The 14,760-nt window shown below is 36.4% G+C and overlaps 1 protein-coding gene across 1 annotated transcript in view; it reads right to left on the bottom strand.

The window, feature by feature from the left end:
* Window positions 1-14,760, bottom strand: part of akap6 (A kinase (PRKA) anchor protein 6) — a 106,485-nt gene that overhangs the window by 90,035 nt on the left and 1,690 nt on the right. Inside the window, exon 2 of the mRNA XM_056768126.1 lies at window positions 5,183-5,562. Coding sequence (XP_056624104.1) covers window positions 5,183-5,518 — 336 coding nt within the window. The 5' untranslated portion in view covers window positions 5,519-5,562. The remainder of the gene's footprint in view (window positions 1-5,182; window positions 5,563-14,760) is intronic.

Here is a 14,760-nt window from a genome sequence, read left to right as displayed (position 1 = left end):
CATAAACATACAGACACTTCCACGTAACTCACAATTCATTATATTTTCCTACAAAATCAACTTTATTTTTAATTTAAAACGTGTCGTCCCTGCTAAAAGAAAAAAAAATGTAATTCATCATAGAAAGTCATATGGTTTCCATTAAAATACCATTCTGAACCATTAGCTGTTTTCTATTCATTTAGCACCATTACAGAATGTATTTGTGTAGTATGTTTTGTGCATTATTTCAGTATGTTTAATCTGCCAGATAACACCCTGTCAACAGAATCAATCACCTACCAGTAGACACCATTATAGTCTCCATTGAAACCAATACAATTTCTATTATAACCATTAAAACCATTACATCTTCTGTTGTGTTGTGGGCAGGGTTCTGTTGTTTTCAGCATGTGTGCAATAAATCAACCCAAAACCACATCAAACACAAAGCCACAAAGAGAATAACATACAATCCTACACACGCCGAAAACTTCCTGTCAAAATTGAGAAGCTCGTCACATTCGTCCTCTTACCTGCTCAGCGGCTGATGTTCAACACAATAAATCAAAGTGAATCAGAAGTGTGTGTCTGTTTCAGTGATGTGTGTCAGATCTGAGATCTCATTCTGATGTCTGATATGTTGCAAACTCTCTCTCTCTCTCACACCGAACTGAGTAGCCTGTTATTTCCATCATGTGTCTCTCTCTGGAGGAGGGGCTCTCTCACCACACTGAAGAGCTATTTTGGGACGTGACCTCTCCCTCCCTCCTCAAGCCATCGTGCCGCAGTCACTGTCTGCCACACCAGCATGGGCAGCTGCTGTGGGGGAATTACAGGGGCATATGAGGGGTAGCTGGAGAGGGGAAGGTCATCGCAATGTGGCTTTTACTTTTGCATCAATGCCAGTCATAACTCGTATTTGTAAAAATGTATAGTATACTTGTGCAACAAAAAGTTCTGTTTTCTATAGCATGTACAGTACTAAGAAACTTGGCACAAAAGATTTAAGAGGCAGAAATGTACATACTAACTATACAGTACGACCATGCTACAGTATAGATCAAAATACTACGGCTATTACCATCTAATATTTACATCCCTAAATACTATGCCGTGTGATTTATACTGTACTGTGCTTTATAAATACATTTGCGCCTTGGCAAAATTTTAAATGATCCTCCATTTAAAGTCATTTTAGCATCTGTTGAATAAATGTAAATTCTAGAATGGTAGTGGCACAGGATACTTTACTTTAAAAAAAGCATAAAAATAATTTACATATGGCTACAAAATGGTCAACAAGCTCCCTTATTAACCGCAAATGTTCCTTTAAATATACCGGAAGGATTTGCATAATGGATAAAAAATCTATCGCACACTTGATAGTTTGAAGAACAAAATGTAGCCTAAATAAACAAACATGCAAGCCACCACAACGGTTTTTTTCTTCCTGGTGACAGAAACACGCAAAAGCCACAAAGAAACGTCACAGAATTCGACGGTTTCTCTCCAGAGCTGCTGACAGACGATGAGAGTGAATTCTCTGAATTCTCCAGAGCGCTAAGATGACATCATTCTAAATAAACACGTACATGCACTCATCCCATCTCAGCCGGGTAAAAATACTGATGTGAGAAATATGGGTGTGTCATTGTGTGTCTGGCCTTGTGTTCATATCCCGGTGGGGACCTAAAGCCGAATTCACACCAACTAATGGAGGGCTCCAAGGTCCCCACAGGCAAAAAAAAGCTTATAAATCGTACAGAATAATGTTTTTTTTTAAATCTAAAAATGCAAAACGTTTATGGGTAGGTGATAAAATACACAGATTGTACATTTTAAAAATAATTATGCCTATGGACTGTCACCACAGAGATAATAAACCAAACCAGTGTGTGTGTGCATGTGTTTGTGTGTGTGTGTTTGCGTGTGTGTGTGTGTGTGTGTGTGTGTGCGTGTGCGTGTGTGTCTACATTGTTCTTCGGGTGCGTCTCCATGGGGAATGTGGAGATCACAGCTGTGTGCTGTGTCATATTTCTATGAGCTACATTTCTCCCAAATTCCAAATAAAAATGATGTTTTTTATTTTAACTTATTTACTGAAAGTTAAAACGGGACAAAATTGGTCAAAAATATAAGATGCAATGTTTGCAGATCTTGAATGCTGCAAAGAAAGTAAGTTCCTGTTCATGCTTTAAAACCACATCACTGGTGTTTTACGTGTATTTTAGGATCCTTTTGGCATGCTCACACTCTTTCACATTGCTGTTGGGTGACTGTCATTCCTGAAGTTTGTTTCTGTCAAAATTGAACAGACACTGGTCTTTAATACTCAAAATATTTTCAGAAATGCTGATTAAAGGCAAAACTGGAGTTATGTCTTAATTTTTTCAGCGATGTATATATTATCTTATGACTAAACCTGTCCGTTGTCTATTTGTCCTGCCAACGTAGATCAATTGCAGCAGATCAATTGTAAAGGTTGCATATTGCACAGCGAAAATGTATCTTTATTAAATTGTTAAATTGATTATTGTTGTTGTTATTTAGACATAAGTAAATTAAGCTTAACTGGATAAGGGTTCTTCAGGTTTTTGTAGGTGGAATGTAATTATACCCACACAAATTACAGTACCATATTTTCTACACTAGATGGCACTGAACACTTCAAAGTCAACAGTGAGTATTTGAACACAAACCAAGAATACTCTGTGTATATATTGTGTGTGTGTGTGTGTTTGTGTGTCTGTGTGTGAGTGTGCGAGAGTGTCTGTGTGTGTATATAAATAAAACACTTACTGTCTTTAATTGACATTAACTTGCACTAGAGAAGCACTGCGGTACTAACAATTCACTAAATAAAATGTCTCACGAAGCATTTCAAAGTACAAGTTGTCACTGACATCTCTACACATGACAAGAAAAACTTGGACGTGATTGAAATGATGGCTGAAACCTTTCTTTTATTTAAACCCAAAGCAGGTTTAATAGCCATGGTACTATAAAATAAATAAAAACGTTTTGAGATTTACTAATGTGACAGAAGTCAGAATGCAGGTCAGTGATGTGGGCGCTGGACTCTCTGGTCTCATACTCAAACTGATGTGTGCTGTCCAGACTGACTCATTGTCTGCTGATACTGGACACAAAGACTTCAGTCACGCTCAGAAAAAAACACACAGAATCCTTCACAGCGACAATACAAAGCAACAACAGAAAGAGAGGGATTTTATAAAAGTCTGTGAGAAGCAGAAAAAACTCCGTCAACCAACCAAATACAACACAGAGCCAAACTGTAAAAGATGCTCTTTGAGAAAAAAAGAGCATTAATCGTGGTGTATGAAAAACCAAGACGACAAGCAAACTAAGAGTCCAGTAGCTATGTCTCATGTTTGTTACGATCTCACTTTACATTGTTACTATGAAGACGTGACAATGGTAGTAAAAACAAATCCATGCAGAACTTCAAGCATTATTTTTTGCCTTGCTACCTCCATCAGACAATCATTTGATGTAAATGATCAGCAGGACAGACAGATTCACCGACTGTAAATGCCAGAGACTGTGGGTTATTTAAAATAAACAGAAGTTGATAAATGCAACATCAGACACAGAGAGGAAATGACATGTTTAGAAATGAGCGATCGGGTGACGTTCCTCAGGCAGACGCACTTGAATCACATTAATAATGTACAGAATCCACCTAAATGGATCTGTGACGTAACTGTGGTTTCTTTTTCGGCTTTCACTGCTTGTAGTTGATGTAATTTCATCAATGTTTAAATTCTTCTATATCAGTATACCTCTCTATATGAATACTTCTATATTAGTCTAAATGCTGTAGGAAAAGTCTGTGCCTAGATTAGTATTTACTGGAAAAATCCGATTTCTTGTAATGATGTTTATCGATATGTGACGCGTTCATGATGATCTAATAGATCAATACATTCTCTAACACTAATAAAGCATGCTAGATAGGACTCAATACACTTCAAGATAATGAAAGAATACAACTGAAAAGCAATGATTCATAATGCCAAACACATACAAACATGACCGCCTGCGAGTGCAATGTGTACATCATATAAAAAACATCCAGCAAGCCTTACAATAATAATACTGATAATACAATTACTTATAGGAATCCAGTAAGACCTCAGGGTCACCAAATAATTGATCCGCTTTTAATCAAATAAAGACAGAAATCACTAAAGACCGTTCACAGTTTTAAAGATTCTCCACTTCTCTAATTTTGTCTTAATTGAAATGTCATGTGTTACAACCTGCTTATACAAGACAGGCAGGTGGTATGGGATGATTCTCAATCTAGAAAACATTCTGTTGAAAAACAAAACTGAAACAGAAAAACTGCACTAGCCTAAACCCGGATACGTTGGCAATACTCGTCACCTCAAATTTGTTTGGTTTTAGATGTTCTTGGTTCAAGTAAGCAGAACTTTCAAATATTGATTACTGTTAAATTAAAGTACTTTATAAGTCTAAGTACGTTTGACTTAAATATTTATTTCATCCTTCTCATGAAATTAAGTGGACATAACTTAAAAAATAAGAACACAAAGTTACACTTTTAAGTGACTGAAGGAAATTTTTCCTGTTTCTTTATATTACATATTTCATAATATGCATAAATTAAACACCTTGACTTCCTAGACCCAAAATGAGCAAGCCGAGACTGATCTCAGAACTTTGACGCAAAGCTGGGAATTGGAAATCCTTCTTGAGCAATTGTGTTGAATTAAGGTCTTTAAATTACATTAGTTGAACAAGGAGCATTTATTAAGTCTAAAGTTCAAGTTTCATTATACTTTACACAAAAGTAAAAATGTGTTTTAGGAACTTAAATATTTAATTCTATAAAATTAAGTTTACACTTCTTAATCTGTTACAGCATTTAGGTTTACAGTGTATAACTAATAAATGTGGATATCTGCTAAAACACGAACTAAACGCTACAAAACTTTCCCTGTCTTATGCATCACTCAACATGTTATATAAAAAATAATTTGCTCTGCCTGTGAAACAACTTTCTGTGCTGATTACATCACAAATCACTCTTCAACTCAATCACAACTCTACACTTGGCTACATGCTTGTTGGACATCCTTAACCAAAAACTTTATTATTCATTATAAATGGCTACACGGAGATAAACATGTGTCAAATACTACAATCCTCTTACCTTGAGCTGTACCAGGTGCACATCCACATGTCTATTGATGCTGTCTTGCTGCACAGAATGTGTGAGGTCTCTTACTCGCTCTGTCGTGGACCTCAGCCATGTCTCTATCTCCGGCAGGTGGAGCACAACCTTCCAGTCGGCCCCTGTGTGGAGGGGTGGGGGCTTCTGGTACCTGCGGTAAGGATCTTGTTTGTGGGTCGTTCCATCACTGCTAACACCAGCCCCACACAGTTCTGGGTCATCGTGCTTATCCGGGTCATTTTCGAGGGTGGGGGTCACAGAAGTGATCATAGGGGAAGAAGCCTCAGTGGCCATCGGCGATACGGCGATGCTCATGGTGAAACACGGCGTGGTCCTGAGGATGGAGATGTTTGATTTGGCTGAGACGGAGAGAAAATAAAAGAGGATGAGAAACCCCAATTAATGACAAAAGATTTGCCACATTGTGTTAAATACCAGAAAGGCAGACGGGTCATTTGGGAGGAAATTTCGATGGCAGTCACTATCATGGTCTGTTGGCACATAAATTGGCCATCAAGAGGATTTTGTTCACAGATAGATCCGAATAATTTCACTCAAAGACATAACCACACAGATATTTATGAAAAAAAAGATCAAATAGCAAAGCTTTTAATCCTCCAGTGTTTGTCTGTATTTACCAAGAAAAGCCCAGCTGCTGAATGAAGGTCATTACATTAACAACCCTTCATCATGTTCTCTTTTCTACAAAAATTAAACATGCATCTATTCAAAAGCTGAATTGAACTAATGAATATTATATAACTGCACGATAATCAGACATCATGAGAAATGTACTTAGTCAACGCTATTTCCTTTCCACTAACTCCTAGACAATTTACAGTACAAGAAGACAAATACAGAACCATGAATATGACCGATAGCCAGCAATATCTAAAATACCCAAAAGTATCCGTTTAATAAAATCCCTGACACCCTGACACTCACTACATTATTTACTGTAACATGGACGTGATTAATAAATGATGCAGTCATCTCTAGACATACAACATCACAAAAAACGGAGTCTGAGATCAGCATCTGAGGTCATTTACAACTCACACAAAGACCTGTGATGGAAACACACGAGTTTAAAAGCGAACTGTGATGTTCATTATGAGGTCATCTCATCAGCATTATACAGCATTGAATATCTAGACCTCTGCAGCTGGGCAACCAGCGATTGGAAATCAATATCTCGAATGATCCGGTGTGTGTGAGACACTGTGTGTGTGTGTCCGGTTAATGTGCCGTTTCAGCAGTATGTCACACACACGCGCCCACCCATGATAACACTGCAGTAACACAATAAATTATTCAGCTTTTATGACTTCATGCCATTTGCAGCTCATTCCCGTGCTAAAGCTTGAAATGAAGCGCTGTAAACGGATTCACTAGGTGACATTAAACATGACAGGGTACAGACCGAATCTGCTCAGATGTGTTTGCAATTCTGTCTGAGCCACAACTACATCTGCATCACAATAACATACAAGCGAGCTTTCACATGTGCAAAGGACTACATGTGATTTGCATATGACATGAATGTGTAATATATTCAAAACATGACATTTGGATTTGCTATGTGTCTACGTGTTTCACCGCAAGCTTATATATGTTTCATGAATGAATCTTTTTAATGATTCGTTCAAACTGATTCCCAAAACATTTGTATGAATTGAAGAACAGTGGTTGATCTATATTGACTTTTGATTCTTGAACTTTTGCATTTGGTCCACACATAACACAGCATTGTGCTGGAGAGGATTAAGTGTATGAGTGTGTGTGATCTTTAAGTGAGGACAGAAAATTGAAAATCAGGCCTGTGACAACATCTTTATTTAAAATCAAATGCCTCATCTAATAATTTTCCAACTTTTCATCTTTGAGTCACCATGCAGGAGAAAACTGTGCACAGTTTGTTTTATCTACCCGCTCTCATCGATCTGCGCATAGATAACACGCTGTTGCAATATCGTGTAATACGTACACCAAGTTCAATTTTTCAGAGAATATGATACACCCATGTTTGCGTTCATCTCAGTGGAGAGCCGCCATTTTGAAACGTACATAAAGGGGAAACACTGAAATAACAAAAATAATACTGTAAGATTTAGGGTACAGGTTAATAGGACAAATATAAATCTCAGTTAATTTACATGTCCATATAGAAGTTCATTTTCTGACTGTAGTTTTTGTTCTGCCCACCAATCAGGTCGCATATATTTCACCCAACTTTATCTGGATGGACAGGATAAAACTGCATTTAAATCATGGTTTTCTTTAATAAGGCATCACAGCTGCAGAGAAGAAAAAAACATTGAGCGACGAAACGTGAATGTCTTTGACACTGAGAGCTTTGTTTTCACACTCAAAGTGTCAGTGTACACAAATAAATGATCAGTATAACACTGTGCAGAATGGCCAGCATCTGTGTGAGTCTAAACCAGATACTCATAAACACCATCAGTTCTGCTGATGATGACGTCACAAAAGCACCTGAAATGAGCTGAATTAGACTCCTACAAAACACAATAAAATCATACTTTACGTTACAAAGTGCTTTTGAATTTTGTAAAAACTGTTTAATGTTAATACACTATTTTTATTATTTTAACTGCATTTAATAGAGCTGCTATATTATCGGTCAAACTTTGGAATTTGAACAAACATAAATTACATCTAAAATCATGGTTAAGGTTGTAGAAAGATCACCCAAAGTTGACACTTTCTTTATTCTGCAGAACAAAAAAGATATTTTGAGGAATGTAGGTGACATTTCTCAAAATATCTTTTGTGGTCCACAGAAGAAAGAGTCAGGTTTCCAAACCATTATGACACAAGTTCAGTAGAAGCAATCATCAAAAAGTTCTACTTTAATACTATAATATATAATCATTTTTGTCAATTAAAAAAAATTCACGATCAGCCCTTAAACCAGGTTAAATTACATACTTCTCAAAAAATCCTTGCAAATCTTATATTACAAAACATGGGCAGTGCATATTAGTATTTCGCATAACACAGAAATGGTGTAACTCCTTTATGCAGATTGTCATTGGTCTCTCTGTGAACATATCTGAGCTGTGTGTATTTCATGCCGAGCGCTGGTTTAGATAAATGACGGAACTGGAATCAATACAGACATGTGCAGCAGCACCGGAGGAAAATAAGGCTGTGAGGGAGGACTTCAATCTCTGCAGAGTGCCGCTTTAGTAATCTCATAACCCCACATTAAACCTTCTAACTGCATTTAAAACCTATTTCCAGTCAGCCTGTGAATCACCATGACTGGCACTGTTTGAGTAATAGCGGGGCTGTTCCATACGAGAGAAAGAGAGAGACCCCATCTACACCCCTGCGACGAAAAGAGACTTCTCAAGTCTGTCTATTCAACACTGTGCTCAGATTTACCAAGATATCATAACGTGCAATCAAACTTTAAAATATTAAAATGATCCGAGCTATGCCATCGAGATGATTGACAAACATCACGTGCTAGCTAATGATCGGATAAGGGATGTTCATATGATGACAACTGTAAACATAATCATCCACAAAAAGACCAACAGATGATGACGTTATGTTAATTCTAAGAGCAAAGACACATCCATGAATGCAGATGACCGAGTGTTGCTTTAAGCCTCTTAGACACTTTAGTTACATAAAATTGTTTAAAGAAGCCGTCAGTCTGTTGAGAGAGTTGTTGACTTAAGACAAATTTTATTTCTATTTTTGTTGCCATTTTAAAAACTTCATATACGATTTCAGCGGTAACAATGTGAACAATGTGAAGTGTTATGTGGCCCAAACTTCACTTGAGGTAAAGAATCAATAAATGTTGTGCAGTTTTAATTTAACTGAATAAATTAATATACAATACAAAATTTAAATCAAGAATATTCATATAAATTAAATATAAAATAAATTGCTATATGATAACCAAACATAGACCAAAAGTTCTGTGATATTTTTTGGTAGATCTTGAGTAAATTTCAAAGCTGTAAAATGAAAACTATTTAAAATGTGTGTTTGTATATAAAACAAATAATTAAATCTGAGTAACTCAAACGTTTTTTTTGGAATGACCAAAAATATTACGGGTATATTAAAAATACTACTATATGTCCTTTCATTAAATAAACGTAAATAATAAATGTTTAATTCATTAGAGATTTATTATTTATATAATTTATTTTTTAGAGAAACTAACTGTTGGATTTTAAATAAAAAGTTTTTTAAAGTTAGCTTTTTACTTTTGTGATATTTACTAAGCCACTGGATTCTTTTTTCAAGTAGAAGAGATAAGAAAATTGTGTGGGCACTTTTGACTTAGACAGGTTAATAACAACCAAAGAAAACCTTAGAAATATCCACATGCCAATGTCCAGGCAATCACCCAGAACACAAAAGCATCACGGCAGTGAGTTCTGCAAAGTACCAATCAATGCAATATTTTGGAGGCAACACAAGAGAACGTTGATACTTCAATAAAGAATTACACAGAACCTGACGCATGAAAGAGCAACCTCTGAGTAATGCAGAGTGAGCCATCAGTGTGGTATGGCATGCTTCACTTGTAGTGTAGGTACAAGGTGAGAGAGAGAGAGAGAGAGAGAGAGAGAGAGAGAGAGAGAGAGAGAGAGAGAGAGAGAGAGAGAGAGAGAGAGAGAGAAGAGAGATAGAGAGAGAGAGAGAGAGAGAGAGAGAGACAGAGAGAGAGAGACCAAATAAACTTGAGTGTACATCAGGTCTATAACAACTCTCAGCTGGTAGTTCTTTTCTCTGGGGCTCTGGCCCAAATGCACTGACTTATTTATAATATCCACAAGCAGATATCCTGATGTTTGAACCACCTTCTCAAATGTGACCCCGGATCACAAATCCAGTCTTAAGTAGCACGGTTACATTTTAAGTAAAAGCCAAAAAAACATTGTATGGGTCAAAATTATTGATTTTTCTTTATGCCAAAAACATTAGGATATTAGGTAAAGATCATGTTTCATAAAGATATTTTGTAAATTTCCTATCCTAAATATATAAAAACTTGATATTTTTGTGAGTGGATTGTCTTCTAAAATGCTTCTGACTATCAACTTCAAAGGCCAACTTCTCAATATTTTGAAAAATGTTGAATTTTTCGCACTCTCAGATTCTAGAATTTTAAATGGTTGTATCTAAGCCATTTATTGTCATATCGTAACAACCCATACATTGGTAGAAAGCTTTTTTTTGTTAGCTTTCATGTTATGTAAAAATCTCAATTTCGAAAAATTTACCCATAAGACTGGTTTTGTTGTCTAGGGTCACAAATGTCCCTTACACATTTCGAGACAAATGGAATACATGACAATTTTGAAAATAAATGTGCATATGACGCCAGTGTCTGTTCAACACTGGGATTGTTCAAGAGTTGTGACAACAAAATTAACTTCTTTCTAATAGAATTACTGAGCTAAGTAATACTCTGTCATGGCTATAAAAAATGCATCTTAATAGCCGTGTTACAGCTGCAGAAAAAAAGATCATAAAGAAGCTTTATTATGCATTAGAAAATCCAGTTATACCATTTAACCACTTAGGCTCGCTTAAGTACCATCTAAAATCAGAAGCAGTAGAGCTCCTCGAAATATATCAGCCAGGAGCGTTTAAGTAACTTAAGAAAGGTTAATATTAATAAGACATTTTCTTAAGAAGTTAGAGGTGTTTGCACCGCCCACCGCATTACTAGAGATGCTTTGCGATTCCTAGTATTGTTGTGTGGTTGCCAATGTGTTCTCCATGAAACCCTCCTTTGATACATGCTTTTATTATTAGCACCAGATGTAAATTGTGAATCAAATTGTTTAGGCAGGTAAAACTGTCCACGAGAATGCATGAGGAAAGTAAATGATGCCAAATCTGAACTTAATACCCTTCATTCTCATTATGGGAGAATGTATGCCAACATTCAAAACAAAAGCCTTAACAGTCGTCTGAACACAGAACAGTTTATAATGCCAGTAAAACTCTCATCAATGGACACTACTTTAACATGACTTTATGTTATTTCTATGTTGTTGTCATAAGCTTCCTTAACTTTACAAAGTCCTGTGCAGTAAATCATCAAAATGCACACTCAAAAGTTCTTTGATGCCACAGAAGAACCTTCTGGTTCCATAAAGGTTCTTTAGATTATAAATATGTAAGAAGGAGTTGTTTCTTTAAAGGGCATTTAACTTATTGGTTCTTTGTGGCACCAAAAATGGTTCTTATATGGCATCGCTTCGAGCAACCTTTTAAAGCACATTTATTTTATAGAACACACACATGTTAAACATCTGCACGGACAGACAATTGCACATCAATTTATGACCAATGAAACAATGAGCTCATGACGTCAGGTCAAATCACAGAACAGCAGCCACATCTGTGAAGGGTCGGATCAACTTCAATCATTTATTATGCTGATGCAATGACCTCACCATTTTGGAGATAGGATGGAGGAGTGGGGTTCACATTCATTGGGTTTATCACACTTTACATTAAAGAATCCAAAAGAAAATAATAACAATAACATATTTGTTTCTTAACCACACAGTAGAGAAAAACAATAACTATATTGTTGTAATAAATGACATTACGTATTCAACAGACACTGAAATTGCTGTCCTTTTATTTCCTGTTTCTCACATTATGAATCGTACAAATTATTTTCAAATGATATATAAATAACCCATATCCCATGTGACTCGGTCAGCTTTTAATTCATAAATAAGGGGGTCATAGAGTAAGATTGACACATGAATAATGTTTTTCTCATTATTACATTCAAATGTCAACCCTGCTCAAACAGCAAATCTACTTTCTCTCATTTTTAACATGTAATTCTGTATGTGCACACAATGTTCTTCAAAGCCGATAACATGAGTATACACAACAGTGAGCTAAAGTGTAAAAACTACTGCATCTCTAGACTCGCACAACATTAAAAAACAAGATTTACACTTCAAAACCACCATAAGGAAACAAAAAAATTAAGAGAACTGTACACACAACTCTAACAATCAAATACCATAAAACAACGGTCCTCATAATCCTACATAATTAAATATTCCAGATTATGAATACTAACTCCAAAATGTGCAGTTATTTTTAAACATTACATAGAATACGTACAGAGAATACATGAACCTTTTATATTTATCCTGTTATATGAAAAAATGTTAAATAATAATCAAAAGAGCATCATCTAAAAACATAAATGAATTAACCTTTACTACGATTTGTTCATTGTACTTTATAGTTACAAACTCAGATCTTTAAAGTCCCCGTGAACTGGAAGTTGCGACTGACACATTTCCGAGTGAAAAGTAAGAAAGGAGAAAATTAATAGGCGTGGCTTGCGTTTTTCACTGCAAGTTGATTGGATGTGTAAAAACAGCTGTTGCATTTTGAAATGAAACTGGCAGCAGACTGACGATTGAAGGGGAGGAGTTAAGGGATGCTCCACAGAAGTGCATTTTCAGATTCGGAAGATTATGAGGGTACATGAATTTTAAAAAGACACTTATCCAGATTATTAAGTTATTTACTATAAGCTCTGCAATATTTCATGAATTTTTTTAATTGTCATTTTTTATTTCACTGGGACTTTAACCACAAAGCCACATAACTAATGTTGTCAGATTGCGATAGTGAAAGCAACACACGTTTCTTATAAGTGAAATGTGCTCTTGATTGAAGTGTGTTTTGTCAAAGCATGAAGCTAGATATGGTCCTACTCCTAATAATACAATAATGCTTTTGGAACGGTCCATCATCTCTACCAAACATTTTTTCACCGCGTCTGATCAATATGCTGTTAACCCTTAACCTTCGGACATCAATGGTGTCAAAGGTCCAGGTCGTTTATTCTGCAAGTTCATTACTACTGCTAACATGGCAACATGACCCTTCTGAACCCCACGATGGAAAAACATAATTTTAAGCCATTTTATCACAATCAACCTGTGAGCTCATGCTAACCTCCACAGATCTCGTGTACATTTCTAATGGGAAGCCTGTCAAGAATAAAAATGTGTTATATTTTTACACAAGCATCCAGCTGCTGTTTAGAAAATATATTTAATCAAACCGTGGGTTGGATTAGTCAAGAAGTGCCTGGCCGCTCCTGCCACACCCTGGGTCTTAATGTTAGATGACAGCTGCCCTCATTATGTTTGAATGATGACGGAAGCAAACGGAAACCATAGAGAGACGGGCCGACTGCACTCCAAGATCAAATGGAAGATGAACTGAGACGTGATATCCCCATCACGGAGCAAGAGAAGGAAAGGACAACAGCATCAAACAAACTGTGGTTCGTGTCAGGCGTAAATTGTGTTTGAGTTCGGCTTTTAAATTGCTTGTTTTATTGCTTGTTCTAGTTGTTGGGTACTAGTACAGACCTGCTTAACTAGACAACATTTCAGCGTGTTACTAAAGGCCCTGGTCTGTGCCCTCAGCTCTCCAAAATTCAAATCTCACCCTAACACTGCGACAGCAAGCGATCCGGATCACATAGGCCCCGTCACAACAAGCTTAAAGAGCACTTGCCAAGCAAATGACATGACAAAAGCAGACGGCTACACAGCATATTCCGCGTCTGTTTTAAAGAGAGGTCAGTTCTTGTTGAAAAGAGGGACCTGTTCCCCACCCAAACCCCTGCTTTTCACACAGACCAGCATCTTAAACACAAACCCTCATCACCATAATAAAACACCATCTCGTGGGAGAGGGAGGGGCAGACAACACATGATTCGCTTTCAAAACCCAGTGGTATAGAGGCCGTGCGAGCACAACTGCAATAGTGCATCTGAGGCTGTTGGGTAGAATTACACACCTATATATTAAGACAAACGTAGTATATAAGAATGCATGCAGTAAAATGAAGCAAGTCTGTGTTGAAGTGCAACACATTGTTGGGTAAAAGATGCTATGAGGGATGTGCAAAGTGGTCCATATTGCCTGGTCCAGTGGAGATCGTCAATTATGATGATCCATCGACATTCAATATGTGCGACCAGTTTACAATACAGTTCCATTTGTTAACATTAGTTACGTTAGCTAAAGGTTCATCCAAAAATAACAATTCTTTCATTATTTAGTCGGCCTCATGTCACTTAAAATCTGACTGTCTTTTGTGGAACACCAGATATTTAAAAGAGACACTGGTACCCAAATCATTTTGGCCCCTATTGAGTTTCACTGTATGGATACAAAACCACCGAGTCATTACTCAAAATATCATACAAGTTTTGAACGAGGACGAAAGAATGATGCTGGAAAGTTCTTTTTGGGTGAACTATCCCTTTAACAAACTAACAAGAAACAATACAATTGCTGCATTTATTCATCTTAAGCTTCAGTGTTTACGAATACATTTTTATTTTCAAGTGATAAATCTGTTGACAATAGTTTATGCACAATGAGCTAACATAAACAAATAACGAACAACTGTATTTATATTAACTTACATCAACAAAGACTAAGTAATGGTAATAAAAGGACCCTTGATGTGATTATAATTATAAATTCCA

Source organism: Triplophysa dalaica, chromosome 15, assembly GCF_015846415.1.
Source record: "Triplophysa dalaica isolate WHDGS20190420 chromosome 15, ASM1584641v1, whole genome shotgun sequence".
In the NCBI taxonomy this organism is placed as follows: Eukaryota; Metazoa; Chordata; class Actinopteri; order Cypriniformes; family Nemacheilidae; genus Triplophysa; species Triplophysa dalaica.
Note: the sequence above shows the minus strand (reverse complement) of the source record. Positions and strands in the feature narration are given on the sequence as shown.